The following is a 16,828-nucleotide window of genomic DNA, read 5'->3' on the forward strand; positions in this document are numbered from 1 at the left end:
TCGCCATACCCTAATTAATAGGGATTGTGTCACTGTGTGTTTAGAGTATGCGAATTGTACTAGCTAACACTGCACTACAGCAGTGAATGGCAACCATACACAGGCCAGGCCTGGAAATAACACAACCTCTTCAGTCCAGATATCTCATGATATGCCAAACAAAGAAGTGTCATACTGCTTTTCAACAGCTATTATGTGCTTCGAGCAAATTCGAAGAGAACAGTGGGTTAGCAAGCGATGAGGTGATTATGTGATCACGGTCATCAATTATGAGGCACTGAGGGTCAAATTATTTTCTTAACTGAAGCCGGTAATCACTCAGCTGCACCCCCCCCTTGTTAGTGAGCACTCCCCACCACCCCCTTTATCTTTATCCACCAGGGAATGTTATTGCCTACTTTGGGGATCACTGACCTAGAAGAAGCATTAGAAAAGGAGTTACAGTAGAAGTGAAGCAAGGTTTACTCAGTTTTAACAAAGATCTTTATTAAAACAGAGGCAAGTGGTGATTTTACAAATAACCAAGTTTGCTACTTTAAACAGAAGAATTAATAAGCCATTTTTCATGGCAAATTGACAACACAAAAATTCTCTATAACAAACTCTGAAGACAAAGTTAAATTCATTAGCTTTAACTACAACAAATTAACACTAAATTAAAACATCTTTGTCGCAGTTCAAATTTCCTGTAAACATTCAGGTACAGTAGTGAAATACTATTCTACAATCTTGTGGAGTGTTCTACCAAGGCATACACGGGTCTGGACAGTTACGTTGATATGATTCAAATGTTCCTGCAGACACATCCATTAGAGTGGTGTATGTAGTCAACTGTGAAATACAAAACATATATTATCTTTTGTACCTTTTATAGGTGCATTTATAGAATTTGCACAAATAAATTTCAGAAGTAAAACTCAAAGCCAAGTTAACAATTCAAATTTCCAACTGCGAACATGTGGCATTCCACATTTAAGGGGAAATTCACTATCTCTTCCTCTACTCTCAATGTACCATTCAACTTCAAGTTTGTCATTCAAATATATATAAATACAGCCAAACAAAACACAGGGACCCAGGTGCAAAACAGTTACACATAGTACAAGGCACATATGACACATATAAAATAGCTCATCTACACAGCGTGTTGTTGCAGGAAAGCAGCATCTATCATCAGGGAACCCCAGCATCCAGGTCATGCTCTCCTCTCACTGCTGCCATCAGGAAGAAGGTACAGGAGCCTCAGGACTCATACCACCAGGTTCAGGAAGAGTTATTACCCCTCAACCATCGTGCTCCTGAACCCGAGGGGATAATTTCAGTCAATTTCACTTGTCCATCTCTGAACTGTTCCCACAACCTATGGATTCACTTTCAAGGACTCTTCATCTCATGTTCTCAATGTTTATTGCTTATTTATTTATTTTCTTTCTTTTTGTATTTGCACAGTTTGTTGTCCTTTGCACACTGGTTATTGACCTGTTAGTGCAGTCTTTCATTCTTTCTAATACGGTTATTGGACTTATTGAGTATGTCTGCACGATAATGAATATCAGAAAGATACAGTCAGACAAAAAACTTATATAGCCCAAGTCCCTGAGTGAAAACTAATGGTTCATGGGTGTTATTGGCAAGAACAACCAGTTCTCAGCAGTCTGTAGGTGAACATATGCACGCAATCTAGCTTGTTATTCCACCAACTAAACACCGAACGGCAGTAGTGACAAAAAGGGGCCAGCCCCTAACCCAGCATGAACTCTGAGTTACACTGCCTCGGGTGTCTCCTTTCCTGGGTTGCTGCAACAGGCAAGACCATGGCTTGAGGCCTAGATCTCACTACAACTGAAACCTCAAGGCTCCCCCATTGTCTTATCTCGCCAATGGACAGGGAAACTTCATTAACCGTATTTTATATTATCAATGTCCAACAGGGTCTTGAGATCCAAGACTATTACTGGCAGTTAGACTGCACACAGTCTTCACATATTAACTCTAATATCTCCTGCAGCGAGCAGTTACGTGGTCTGTACCAAGTCCAATGAGCAGCTCACTGATGGGGTAGAAGTTCTGAATGTCCAGCATTGTCTTGTGATTCTTCCACAAGCAGCTATTAGAACCCTTTATAAAAACATTTCTCAGTCCTCAATTCTGTGGTTTAGTCTCCCTATGAACAATTGAATCTGTGTTTTCTCTTCCTCACTATTCAGTTCTTTCACACCGGTTTGAGGAATGATATTTCAGTGATCAGTACTGCACAAGGTGTGGGCTGACACTGATTTCTCCTACCCTCCCTTTTAGTGTCTTAGTTATTGAATTACATGTAGTCTTACAAGATTAAAAATCTCCCAGGTCAAATGGAGGATTGTGTATTGTGGTTAGGTATTTCTGGCTGGCAGAATGGAATTAAATTATTCCTGATATGTACACACCTTACTAACCCAGATTGAGAAATGTAGAGAAGAACTCGCAACAGGAATCAAGCTGAGAACAAATGCTTGAACATTGCTGGATAGTAACAGGATATAGAACAGTACAGCAAAAGTACAGGCCCGACAGCCCATGATGCCGTGCCGACCTTTTAACCTCCTCCAAGGTCAGTCTAGCCCCCCCCTCCCCCCGACATAGCCCTCCATTTCTCTTTCATCCATGTGCCTATCAAAGAGTCTTTTAAATGTGCCTCACGTCTACCACCACCCCTGTAGTGCGTTCCGCAAAGAATTCAAACAGGCTCCTGAGGCATAACCTTCCCTTCACCAAGTGATTAACAAAGTAACTGGAGACACAGAACCTTCTGATGAGGGACTTCAACCAGAAACAATAACAACTTCTCCTTCCACAGATCTTGTCTGAGCTGCGGAATGTTTGCAGTTGTTTTTACTTCAGATTAATAGTGAAGGCAGTTTCCCCCCCACTTTCATGACTGGTGATGGATTAGTTATGGCACTATGGATTTTCAAATGGCTGAGCTCCCTGGACCTCGAAAAGAAATGGTGCTGGGGTGACACACGGCTATGACAGGAGCTCATTTTTTTATATATATATAAGCCAATTCAATGTTGGTTTTGAGCTCAGCATTTTCATTCAACACAAATGTTATACAATAAATTGGTTCAAGACTACCAAAAGCCTCCAGGAGGTCTTTTATCTTCAAGGAGGACAGTAGTCATTGTCGAACCTTTGATGCTTGTGAGAGCTGCTTTCTTCCAGTAGGGTTTGATGAAGGGAAACTGTATTTAAATTGAAACAGTGGACAAGCAAAGCCTATGGCAGAAAATAATTGTACTATTTAACCTTGGTTTGGGAGTGTTGGGAAAGGAAGGAAGATAGGACTAGTTTCATGTTAGACTCACCTTGTTGAGAACTGGTTTGGTTGACAATACGTCATAAATAGTTTCTAAAGAGATTTTCTGAAACATACAGAACAAAACAGTAAGAATTGCATCCACCAATAACTAAAGATCTTCATCAAAATTACTTCCTTTAAGAAAAAACTTAGAATCAACCCTTCCCCGCCCATGATTCATTCAGTGAATTACAGTCCGTGAGTGGCTTTCACATGCAAAAGATACTAATTTCCAAACAGGATTACATCCACATTACAATACACTGCTAATAAAAACATCTGGGTAGAAAGAGGACCTACTGCCTGAGCTGTTCGGTTCATGCATTTCATTGCAGGAGTTCTGCGATCGTCCAGGAACAATGGCTCCTTCCAGTGGTCATAATTTGTCTCCAACACATACCATCTGCCACGTTTAAGGTCAAGTCTAGTTCATACAAGAAACATATTAAACACTAAAAAATCTCATTTTCAATCAATTAGTTGCTCCTTTCAAACGACCAGCGGACAACATTAACTTCAAGTCCACTGCGATTTTAGGTAGTGAACTTGATACTTTCCCCCATACATTTCCCTTTGAGTTATTACCAAGCATCCCTTTGAACAATATAGGCCATTATAGCACATTATAGGGCCTTCAGCCCATGATATTGTTCAGACCTTTTAACCTACACTAATGTCATTCTAACCCTTCCTCCTACAGAGCTCTTCAATTTTCTATCATCCATGTGCCATTCAATATCATTGAATCTTTCTCTGGTATTCTAGATCTAGCACCACTGTTTTGGATCATGTACAGTATTATTGACTGGACATGGGTCAAAATTTCCAAATTTACAGACGACACTACCATTAGGGGTGTAGTGACCTGTGAAGAGAGAAGTAATGTTCTTCAAGGTGACACAGACCATCTGAAGAACTGAGCAGATAAGTGACAGAAGAAGTGTAACCCTGAGGAGCATGAAATGCTATCCATTGGTAAGAGAAAGGATGATTTAAAGAGAGGGCACAATTCAAAAAGGGTACAAGAGCTGTGAGATATGTGTGCCAGTCCAGATGCATAATCTGTTGAAAGTGGCCAGATAGATTGGAAAAAGTTTCCATGATGCTGAACTTGATAAACGGAGACATTTATGGGTATCTCCAGTGTATCATCACTAATGATCAGATTCAGGTTTAATATCACTGTCAGCAGTACAATTCAATACATGATTAATTTTATGTATTTAATAAATAAATTAGTCTGTGTGTGTGTGTGTGTATATATATATACACACACACAATGTATACACAGACATTACTGATAAGAATAGTAGAGCAAAAATAGAAAAAATAAAAAAAAAGCAGTGAGCTAGTGGGTTCAAAGTCCATTTAGAAATCGATGACAGAGGGGAAGAAGCTGTTCCTGAATCGCGAGTGTGCCTTCAGGCTTCTGTACCTCCCACCTGACAGTAACAATGAGAAGAGGGCATGTCCTGGGTGATGGGGGTCACCACATCTTTGGGGAGATGTGAAGGCTTTAGGGTTGCAGAAGATATTCACTGAAATGACTCCCAGGAGGAGAGAGTTTGCATATATTGAAAGATAAGAAAAGCTGGAATGTTCTCTCTGGAAGAGAGGCAGTTGTGCAAGGATCTGAGAGAAGGATATAAAATCATGATCAGATTGCATTTAAAGCAGAAGTGTCCCAGTGGTGAAAGGGGCAAGAACAACTACATCTAGAAGGAAAGGGACTGGCAAAGTATTTACATGCTAGCAATTTTTTTCCCCTCTATGCAGCAAGTAGTTAAGGTCTGGATTGTAATGCAAGGCAAAGCGTACTGGAACAAGATTCAACTGTGGTGTTCAAAAGAGACATGGATAATTGTCTAAAAAAGACTTTTGAAGGTGAGGGGAGGGTGAGTGACTGGAACTCACAGGAATGCTCTTTAGTAGAGTGCTGTACAGACTGAAAGGAACAAATACCCTCTTTGTATGTTGCAACTTTTCTGTGATTGTGTAATATACTTACTCCCAGATATCGAGACTAGCCTTCCTCGAGCGCGTGATTACACAACCTTCACCCGACTGGTTGCCACCAAGTATGAAATATGCAGGAGCTAACATTTCCGTATTAGCTAACTGGTCTTTGGCTTGTGTGTAACTGCAAGATAAAGGCTGTTATTTTTGGTGATTTAACTTCAATTCAAATGAGCCAGTTTACAGATTTCAGCATTAAAATAAAGATGATTTAATGTGGAAAAACAAAACTTCAAACAACTAATACGTATCACTCTTCCAATGCTTACAATGCACTTGAATGGATTATTTGAAAGTTTACAAACAAAATGATCTAGAAATTATAGTTTACAAAGTTAATAAATAGCTAAATCTGGAAGGAGAAGTTGCTACTTATACGATTTCACCCAGCACTCTACCTGGTGGCATTCTCCAGCACTGATCGGGTGAGGAAACTCATCCATACACCACTCCTCTTACCCAGGATCCATTCAATGATGCCTGTAACAGAAGTCAGGGAAGACTAAAACTGCTGTAATTTTACTGTGTATACAATCAATCCTTTAGATTTTCCCAAAAAGAAATCATTTCCATTTATACTTCTTGTAAAATGTGACACATTCCTTACTGACTACAAAGGATGTCATACTAAAACTACTTAAAATGCTGATGCTTATTTGTCTGTTAATGTTTCTGAAAAGACCAACATTTGAAATTGGTGAGTAGTTATCCTGAACCTTGGAATCTTGTGAAGGTATCCTAAAGTGCTAAGAGGGCTTTTGAGAATTTTGTCTCAGCCATACTAAAGTAGCAACATTATATTCCCGATTAGAACGATGCACAAACGTGTACTTGGTGGTCGTGGCGCCTCCAGATGACTGCCACCCAAGTTCTACTATGTGACGGTATACTGAGAGAGGGACTGTCAAAGAAACCTTAGCAACAGGACTGCATCTTGTAAATAGTAAGCATTACTGTGATTGAGTGTGGTGATAGTCAATGGAGTTTTCCACAGTTCTCATTTATGCCTTGTAAATGGCTCACTTAATTCTCTTGTCTGTCTCTCTCTGTCTCCCTGTGTGTCTATGTCTCCCTAACTGTGCCTCTGCACCTGTCTGTATGTATGCATCTGGCTGGTTAAGCTTCTAATCAAATGACAGCACAATTTGAGATTTAAACATCACATGTTGTAGGTTTCTTTAAACATTTCACTCAATGGTATTAGTTTGTGTTTAATGTTAACCAGCTTTGGTGCAATAAAGAAAAAAGTAAATAAATAAGGTTAAATTCAAGAGTTTGATTTTTACAGAGGACATTAATTACCAATATATCCCCCATCGATGCTAAAACGTTCATTCATTGTAAGTGTAAACGTTCCCTGTGAAGATAGAGAGCTGGGTTAGCTGCTACATAGGTACTTAAATTGCATTGTACATTGCCAAAATGTTTAACATTGCAATATGGCTCATAACAAGGGGCTGGGATATTCAAGAGAAACAGCCCAATAATCATTAGCAATGGGGGGGGGGGAAAGGGGGGGAAACGTGATAACTCCTGGTTGCAGACGTATAGTTGTGGCAAATTACCAAACAGGAGAAAGCCATCCGGCTAACAGAGAGAACTCTCCTCCTTTCACCACCAGGTCCGTAGCTCTGCAAGTCTCAGCTTTCCAAGGACACATCCAAGTACTTAATAAATACAATTGTATTTTCTCTCCTGGCACCATCAATTGTAGTTTCTTCCCTGGACATCGAGCTCCAGAGTACTAGAGTCCTCCAAGTGAAAGAATTCTCATCTTCCATCTCACCTTTCTATGATTTCCATTAAATCTATGCCCCTTGGCACAGAGTCCTCAAGGAAGATGCCACTTGGTTTTGACCAAAAGGAAACTGTTTCTGCCCATTTATTCTCTGTAGGCCTCTCAAATGTACACCCCTCAGTTAATTCTTCCCTCAGCCTTCACTCTGCCATAGAAGACAATCTTGGCTTATCCAATCTTTACTCATTGCAACAATTTTCTAGTCCTTCACCACGGTGGGAGGCCAGGTTTGTTCAGTGCAAGGAGCATATACCAACATCCCAAATAACTCAAACAACTGAGCTGGCAAGCTCCACCCCTCCCCAGCCTAGGCTGGGTCTCTGCAGTATCCCCAGGGACAGGTGACAGCAATGGTGCTTATCCCAGTGCACCCAGTCAAAATCCAGGAAAAGACGTCAGTAACTGGGCTGTACTGTTGATGGCCAAGGGGAAGGTTTGTAAAAAGTACAAATGTACAGACCAGCTAAGTACGGTAGGCTTTTGGTTGGTATTAAGGTATTTTAGTTAAACATGATTGTAACATTTACACTACTACGCCTCATTGTATGGGGAGACACTACAAAGTGCTCATTCCAAAACAGCTGACATGCTGAAGAAATGAACATCAGTAGTCTTGGATATCACTATCATGGACCTACAGCACCACTGCTCCCCCCTGCCCTTGGAGGAAGCAATGGGGGAAAGCAACATCATCAGTCATTGTGTTCCACACTAGCTGATCGCCTGCAGTGAACAGTTTACACTTGGGGACTTTCAACTATTACTCCAGGCTGGGAGAAGAGGAATACATCTGCTCACTATATTGAAAGCTTGCTGGAGATTTATATTTCTAGATCAGCTCCTTCTGTGAGTATTTTTCTTTGATCATTTTTCCTGTAGTGATAGAGACTGCGAAACAGTGGTAAGTGTTACACCATGAAGAGGAGTGAGCCACCAGCATGTAGTCCCTTCATTTGTTGATCAACAGTGCTTTTCCAAGTGTCAGTCACAGGGCAGAGAAGACTCCAATTATCACAGTGCATTGTCAAAGGAAAGAGGATATCAGAGTCAACTTTTGCCAAAAAAATTTCTCCTTCGGTACTGCAATGGATTATTGGTTTTGATAGACTTGTGTTGGGATTTGGAGCCACAACTTTCTAAGTCAGCTGCCTGAATATTTTCAACTGAATCATAGTTGGAACAGATTTACATTCAAGACTAAGGTCACGGCCCTCTAAACCTCACCGCCCCCACCCAGAATGTGATTTTCTGAAACTCACTCATTGAAATAGAATGCTTTACCCTTGGATGATTTGGAACACTATTGAGAAATAAAGCATTACATTGTAATTCCACAAAATATTCCGTAGGTGGTGCTGTATCAATACAGCTGAGAACATACTGAGAGCTTCAGTTCAGCAAGAGCTTACCGGTTTCATGCCAGTCAACATTCCTACGTATCCAACAAAATTAGTAGACTTAAAAACAGTTCTATTGTTCCTCTGGAAATCTAGGTTAACTGTTAGCGGTTTAAGATATTCTGGAATTATCCAGCTATTGTTTTTTATATCCCAGCTGCAAAAGAAAGAAAACACATACTCAATACTTAGAATTACTGCATTTCCTTCCCAGCCCATTAACCCCGAGTTACAGTACAACTATGAAAGGTGGATTGTGTAATGATGATGAAGATGTTTGAGCAGAAAGACCTGTACGATTATTTTATTGAAACACAGTGCAGACTAGGCGCTTTGAGCCACACCGCCCAGTAACACCTGATTTAACCCTGGCCTAATCAGGAGACAATTTATAATGACCTGTTAACCTATCGACTGGTACGTCTTTGGGCTGTGGGAGGAAACCTGCGCAGTCATGGGGAGAATGTACAAACTTCTTATGGACAAAGGCAGGAACTAGCATAACATTGCTTACGATCAAAGAACATTCTCCCGCCATACTTTTATATCAATAAAATGCTCAGTTATAAATAACTGTACAACATTAAAAAAATTGGTGACATTCCACAAGATACAAGCAATTTAGCCAATTAAGATTCTGAATGTGGCAAGATCAAGCAAAACACAACTAATTTGTTCAAGAATAATATTTAGGATGATAATTGGAGGACTAGGTTAAAAAGCCTCAAGATGTTGGAAGACTGTTCATCTTGACTGCAGATAGGTGCACCAATGGCTGCTCAACAGATCTATCGAGGAGATTATTAAATTAACCAACTGATTATTTTCTCATCTCTTCTAACTGAAGATGTTTCGTCTGGGAAATGACCCCAAGTACCCACTTCCACACATGGACTTCCAGGTTTATGTGAGACCGATGAACTGGCACACTTGATCAGGAACCTGTTATCAATTTTAGTACTCCACCTTCCAATGTAGACAAGAGCTGGTAACTTGAAACAGGTTCAAGTTGAACCAATAATCATTTAGGTTAAACTGTTAGCAAGTTCCAAAAATATTAAAATAAGCCAAAAATATGATAATCTAAAGGAGAAGCCATCACCAAAGTGATCACTGTGTTAAGAGTATACACGTTCAATCGAAGGTCACCATTTTACCACAGAACCTCCTCTCCTTGTGTTGCTACAGAAAACCATTTCTGGTATCAAGTTTCTCCTTAGAATTTTAAATACAATTCGAAACAGCCATCAAATCTAGCAATTTGAAGCAATCCTTCAAATAAGTTGATTAGTTCTAAAACCTAAATCATTAACATCATCTTTTAAAAAAATCAAAATCAAACTCTTACCCAAGGAATAATCCAAAATCCAGATTTCTAGCATGATACAATTTCCCTGAAAGAAAGGATAACATTTGTTCAGCTTTTCTTTTATATTGATCTCACCAACGTCAATGCCATTCAGTCCACTATCTCATGCTTTCAAACTTGTCTCCCACAGGAAAAGAAAACAAAATACACTATGTAGAAAAATGTTAACTTGAAATAAAAACACAAATCAAAGATTTTGTCATTTTAGGTTCTGCACATGCTCTGACAAAGGTGAGTAAGGTTCTCTTAAGAAAAAGCAGTTCAAGCAGTTGATACATATCTAGCTCTAAAAACATTCAGGAATACTTCTTATCCAAGAATTGTTGATGAGTTTACTCTTTTTACCCACACCAATAAAACAGACCAACAGAACTGTGGTTGAGAAATCATTCCTAATGTTGACATACCTGCTTTGTCTTCAGCTACAAGTGACGTGCACACCGTAAACACTTCATAGAAGATATTAAAGAGCATAATTTCTCCTGATAATGGAAGAAAAATGTGGTTAAAAGGTGGCCAGTTTTGAATTTCTTCCCAAACTGAAAACATCACATCTACACATTTTCCAATTTGAAACTACACTTAAATTTCTCCTTAGTTTTCTGGAGACTTGTATATTCACAGGACAGGGCAATCCTACTTGGGAAAGAGCAGTTTTCCGCTTTGGGAATGCCCTAATAGCACCACACTCCCACATCATGGACAGAAATTATGCAAAACTCCACTTACTGTACCCCAAAATTGGAATACTCCCAACCTCTACAGCTTCTTCAAGAGGAAGTCTGAATGAGGTGATAGTTCAAAAGTGACACAAAAGTAGTTAAGTACCATATATAAACTAGATGGAGACTGCCCCAGTTTATTGTGCTCACAAATTAAACTTCAATGAAGTTAAGATAGATACAAAGCCACCAGATTAAAGCTTGATTTGTAGTAGTAATTCACCATATGGCAAGATAAACTATTCACTAAGACTGTAGAATTATGATCACTCTTCTTTGACCTTAAGCACTAAACACAGCAACTATTAGGAGAAATCTCATTGTAAGTGAAATACAAATCTTCGCTCCTATATGTGATTTCTTGGTATTAGCTAAATGTTAATAATGCCTGTAACTGGGCTTAAACATGATGGAAGTCTGCAAAGATATCTTTGGTCATATCATAAAAGTAAACACTAACTTCAGAAAACTGGTTAACAAATTTAGAACATTCTTGACTGAAATTAGCACAGCACAAGAACAGGTACCCTGGCCCACCCTATCGTTGTCTAGGGGATAATGAATTGTCAGATGGAAATATAAAGTTCAGGTCAGTTCATGCAGCCTGCGGTAGTTGTTGGTCGCTGTGGAGAGGGAGAGAGGGAGAGAACGAGAGAGAACAGTAACAGCTATTGACTCGTCGACTTTCCTTTTCGATCTTGATCCGTCGTTGTTGTGGCCATTCATGTATGACCCCTTATGGAGGCAATCTAATAATCTTATCTGCCTGCATTTAGTTTGTATTCCTCTCTTCTAGGTCTACAAAACTTAATAGTACATAATTTCTCCAACACTAGATGTGATAAGGCACAATTTAAAACAGGAGACAAAACAAGGCTTCCAGTACATCTGGTATTATAGTTAATCTGAAGGATTTTTACCCCCGAAGAACCTAACCATGGAGTTGTTGCCACTGAATATGCAGAATGAAACAAACAAATGCTTAAAAAAAAACTGGAGTGAAATTTAATCTCAGATCTTAAACACTCAGAATTAGTTAATGGGGGGGGGGGGGGGGTGGAGGCAGAGAAATGGTTGAGAATGATACCTGTAGGTCCATTAAAGCCACAGTAAACTGACTGAGGAATCAAAATGAAGCGGCTGTTACACAGAGAGATGGGGTTTGAAGGGGGAATATATGATTAGGAAAAATCTGGGATAAAAGTTGAGGAATCCATTTTACTTAAGGAAGAGCAAGGATTACAATGCACCATCTGCAAAACAGATTTGGAGCTGAACATTATTTTATGGTGAGATTTCTATCTACATGGCAATTAAGGAGGACACTGATAACACTACAACAACAAATCATTGTAGTTAGCTTTGAAAGATGTATATTACCTAAAAAAAAGTCTACACCCTTAGAGAAAATTACTGCCCATTATGCCATTGGTGCTTAGGGCAGTGATAGAGGTCCTCCATCTCTGTCACACATAGCTACAGAAGGATTCTTCTCTGCTCTTTCCATAACCACCTTTTTTTTGACCAGTCAGGATTGTTAGCTCTGAGTTGAATCCCTAAACCTGGAGGACTGGTGGGCCACTCTTATTCTGGCCTCTACCCTTTGACCTGTTTGGTATGGGTGACCCTACAAGAAACCTGACTCCAGCCAACATTGCTCTCTAGATCACTGAGGGACGAAAACCTCCAAACCCTACCATAAGGTTGTGGTCCTCTTGGAGGATAGAGAGAATAGAGATTTATCAGACTGGTTCCTGGAATAACAGATTTGCCATTTGAGGAAACATTGATTGAACTGCCCTGTATTCTATGGACTTTAACTGAATGAGATTTCTATAAACCTTAAAATCCTTACTGGGGTTGACAGGTTTCCCTTGGTTGAAGAATCTAGAATCAAGGGTCAGAGTCTCAGAACAAGGAGAAAGACTTTTAGGGCTAAGTTGGGGAGAATATTTTTCACTCAAAGTGTGGTGTATCTTTGTAGTTCTCTACTCTGAAGGCCTGTGGAGGCTCAATCATTGTGTTCATCCAAATCACAGCTTAATAGATTTCTGGCTATTAAAGAGATGTGGGCTTGGGGCAGGTAGGAAATACTGAGATAAAGGTCAGTCACAATATTGATGAATGGCAGATTAGGCGCAAAATCAATGCAGACACCTTGAGTAGATAATGGACTGCCTTCATGCAATGCCTTCAATGATTGCATCCTCCAAATCTTCATTTTCATTGTAACATTCAAGATAGCTTCAAATTCTTTGAGGTTCATAACTTGTTGAAGTAATGAAGTAGTAGTATTTCATTTTCACCCCTGGCTATTTCTGGAATCTCCATTTCTGAATGCTTGAAAACAGTTCTGAATGGTCTTACTGCTTATTTCTTATCAACTATCAGTGACAAAAATTGCTAATCTTTGAACCTAAATATACAAGTGACACGATTTAAAAATTGTTCTAAGCACGGTGTAGTGACTAACAGCCACACAAGTGCACGTGACTGACACCATTCAGAAACTGTTTGGTAGCAGTCTCCCATACCAATTAATCATAGCATCCCAAATAAACATGGAGTCCTGGCTACTTTCACTGTTTGTTCTTATTCTTGAGTTGCCCCAAAATAAGCAGCTGCCCTAATTAACCGACGGACCAATTAACCGGAATCCATTGTACCTTAAACCAGGTAAACATTAAAGGGAATGGGTGACATTAGCAATAAACTTCCTTTCCCAAATGTGATGAAGGCAGTAGGTTTGTTCAATCTGCTTCAGTAATAAAATAGGTCAGGTAAGGACTGAACATCATGAATGATCGTTTTTAAAAACCAACAAAAATAGTTCTAAAACTGGAACACCACATCATATCAGAAGTGAACTTTGTTTAGTAAACCTGAATATTCTTTGGGAAGAGTGCTATAGATGTAATATATTTTAGTCAACATTCGTGAGCAACGGTATCCATACTTATAGTACATCTAACACAATAACAGAATTTCTATGACAGGTAACATTTATTATACAATATGTATCATACCCAAAGGCACACCAGATACATCAGCAATTCCCTTTAGTTCTTCATCAAATGGAGAAGGAAGTGTATCTACAAGAGGAGCCTGAAAGTAAAGATATGTTTACGATATTAAGATGATACTGAAATCTGAAAAAAGTCCAAACTGCCATCTTATTCTGTGCACTTAACTCCTAAACTGGACAGCTAGGGATTAGTTAACTGGCACTCACGCAGCTTAAAATTCATTAACTTGATGAGAGAGAATTTACGATATCGGGATTCACATGAGATTCCAAGCTGAGCACCACTTTGCAAAGTTTTAATGCAGCTTTAATGCAGGTCAGATGTAATGTTATTCCATAGACTTCCTTGTTTCTAACAAAATCTAACAAGGAATAAAGTATCTGGGGCTCAGAATCACAATGATTTTACAGACAAGATAATCAGGTAATCAACCAATTAATGCTGATAGTAGATTTTGGTAGGACTAATCAAAATAGGACATACATGGTAAATGGTAGGGCATTGAGGAATGCAGTAGAACAGAGTGATCTAGGAATAATGGTGCATAGTGCATAGGTGGAATCTCATGTGGATAGGGTGCTGAAGAAAGCTTTTGGTGTGCTGGCCTTTATAAATCAAAGCATTGAGTACAGGAGTTGGGATGTAAGAACCTTTAGCCATTGCCATTCGTGAAACATCTAATATTTTTGGTATTACCCGTAGGGAAGGGACTTATAAGTTATCATTATATGCTGATGATTTGTTACTATACATATCTGACCCTGAGAGATCTATTCCTGCTATTTAACCCTTGCTTGCTCAGTTTAGTAGCTTTTCTGGCTACAACATGAATTTTAATAAGAGTGAACTATTTCCATTAAATATGCAAGTTTCAATCTATAAACATTTACCATTTACAGTTGTCACAGATCATTTTACTTACTTGGGTATCAAAATTACCAAGAAACATAAGGATTTATTTAAAGTTAATTTTTTACCTTTAATTGACCAAATCAGGCAACTTGTTACCAGATGGTCCCCATTATCTTTGTCATTGGTTGGTCGAATTAATGCTATCAAGATGATAGTATTACCCAAATTTTTATATTTATTTCAAGCATTACCAATTTTTATTCCTAAATCTTTTTTTGATATTATTGGCTCCAAAATATCCTCGTAGGTGCGGCAGAATAAATATCCTAGACTAAGTAAAAAATATTTACAGAAGCCTAAGAAGGATGGTGGTTTGGCTTTGCCAAACCTAAGATTTTACTATTGGGCAGTTAATATTCAATATTTAATATTTTGGACACAAGAATCGATTATAGCACCTTGCCCACAATGGGTAAATTTGGAGTGTCAATCTGTACAAGACTTCTCATTGTTTTCTATTTTAGGATCTTCACTTCCATTTGCTTTATCTAAACTGAATAAACAAATAACTAAACCTATAGTTAAACATACATTACGAATATGGTTTCAATTTTGTAAATTATTTGGCTTGAATAAGTTTATCTTATCAAGCCCTATTATATCTCGTGTTTCTTTTCAGCCCTCTTTTATGGACAAGCCTTTGTATTATGGAAAACAAAAGGTATAACATGTTTTCGTGATCTATTTTTAGATAACAGTTTTATGTCCTTTGAACAGCTATCCGATAAATATAATTTGCCTAAAACTCATTTTTTCAGATACTTGCAAGTTAGAAATTTCTTGAATAATATGTTACAGTTTTTTCCGAAATTATGTCCAATGGACATTACGGAAACATTTTTTAGCTCTGAATCCTTGCCAGAAGGGTTTAGTAGCCATCATTTATAATATGATCATGAAAATACAGCCAGAGTATCAGAAGAAATTAAGAAGGAATGGGAAAAAGAACTTCACTGTCTTATACCCACTGAGCAGTGGGAGAAAATTTTATAATTAGTCAATTCTTCTTCTATTTGTGCTAAACATGCCTAATACAATTTAAGGTCATATATAGGGCTCACATGTCCAAGGATAAACTTGCTCGATTTTATTCTTATGTTAATCCAACCTGTGACAGATGTCATTCTGAAGTTGCTTCATTGACCCACATGTTTTGGTCTTGCCCCTGTTTTGCAAAATTATTGGAAAGATATTTTCGGTATTATTTCAACAGTTCTGAATATCAAATTGCAACCGCATCCTATTACTGCAATTTTCAGCTTTCCAATGGTGGATAACTGTTGTTTATCCCCCTCAGCCCGGCGGATGATTTCATTTGTTACATTAATGGCTAGAAGATCTATCCCACTGAACTGGAAAGAAATTAATCCTCCAACTATATTTCAGTGGTTTTCTTAAACTATTTCTTGTTCGAATTTAGAAAAAATTAGAAGTGTTGTCTTTGACCCTTCAGTTAAATTTGAAGAAACTTGGAGTCCATTTATTCAACATTTTCATATGAGCTAAACTGACTTTTCCTAAATCTTACTTTTGTTATCCTTAATTATTTGGATGGAGGTGCGGAGTTACAGTGCCACTGTGTATATTTGATATAATGCAATGGCCCATGTTGGTTAGGTTTTTTTTTCTTTTTTGGGGGGGGGGGTTTATTTACTCCATTTTGTGTAACTACTATGAGTTTGGGAGGTTATTATATATGGATTATCATCTATTTGTATTTATACCTTAACCTGTTAATTATGTACTCTCAAGCTTTTTGTATTCACGTTTCATTTATGTTTGTTTAAAATTAATAAAAAGATTTAAAAGAGGAGTTGGGATGTAATGTTAAAATTGTACAAGGCACTGGTGAGGCCAAATTTGGAATATTGTGTACAGTTCTGGCCACCAAATTATTGGAAAGATGTCAACAAAATAGAGTACAGAGGAGATTTACTAGAATGTTACCTGGGTTTCAGCACCTAAGTTACAGAGAAAGGTTGAACAAGTTAGGTCTTTATTCTTTGGAGCATAGAAGGTTGAGGGGGGACTTGATAGAGGTATTTAAAATTATGAGGGGGATAGATAGAGTTGACATGGACAGGCTTTTTTCATTGAGAGTAGGGGAGATTCAAACAAGAGGACATGAATTGAGTTAAGGGGAAAAAGTTTAAGGGAAACACGAGGGGGAATTTCTTTACTCAGAGAGTGGTAGCTGTGTGGAACAAGCTTCCAGTAGAAGTGGTAGAGGCAGGTTTGATACTGT

The 16,828-nt window shown here is 38.5% G+C and overlaps 1 protein-coding gene across 2 annotated transcripts in view; it reads right to left on the bottom strand.

The window, feature by feature from the left end:
* Positions 1 to 470: 470 nt before the first annotated feature.
* asah1b (N-acylsphingosine amidohydrolase (acid ceramidase) 1b) overlaps positions 471 to 16,828 on the bottom strand; it is a 39,541-nt gene continuing 23,183 nt past the window's right edge. For both annotated transcript variants that reach the window (XM_059989295.1, XM_059989297.1), the window contains exons 5-14: positions 13,672 to 13,750; positions 10,331 to 10,405; positions 9,903 to 9,948; positions 8,567 to 8,711; positions 6,662 to 6,716; positions 5,758 to 5,839; positions 5,352 to 5,483; positions 3,644 to 3,767; positions 3,351 to 3,407; positions 471 to 831 (exon numbers count right to left, since the gene is read on the bottom strand). In XM_059989295.1, the coding sequence (XP_059845278.1) occupies positions 742 to 831; positions 3,351 to 3,407; positions 3,644 to 3,767; positions 5,352 to 5,483; positions 5,758 to 5,839; positions 6,662 to 6,716; positions 8,567 to 8,711; positions 9,903 to 9,948; positions 10,331 to 10,405; positions 13,672 to 13,750 (885 nt within the window). In that variant the 3' untranslated portion in view covers positions 471 to 741. The remainder of the gene's footprint in view (positions 832 to 3,350; positions 3,408 to 3,643; positions 3,768 to 5,351; positions 5,484 to 5,757; positions 5,840 to 6,661; positions 6,717 to 8,566; positions 8,712 to 9,902; positions 9,949 to 10,330; positions 10,406 to 13,671; positions 13,751 to 16,828) is intronic.

This window comes from Hypanus sabinus, chromosome 14 (assembly GCF_030144855.1).
Source record: "Hypanus sabinus isolate sHypSab1 chromosome 14, sHypSab1.hap1, whole genome shotgun sequence".
Taxonomy (NCBI): Eukaryota; Metazoa; Chordata; class Chondrichthyes; order Myliobatiformes; family Dasyatidae; genus Hypanus; species Hypanus sabinus.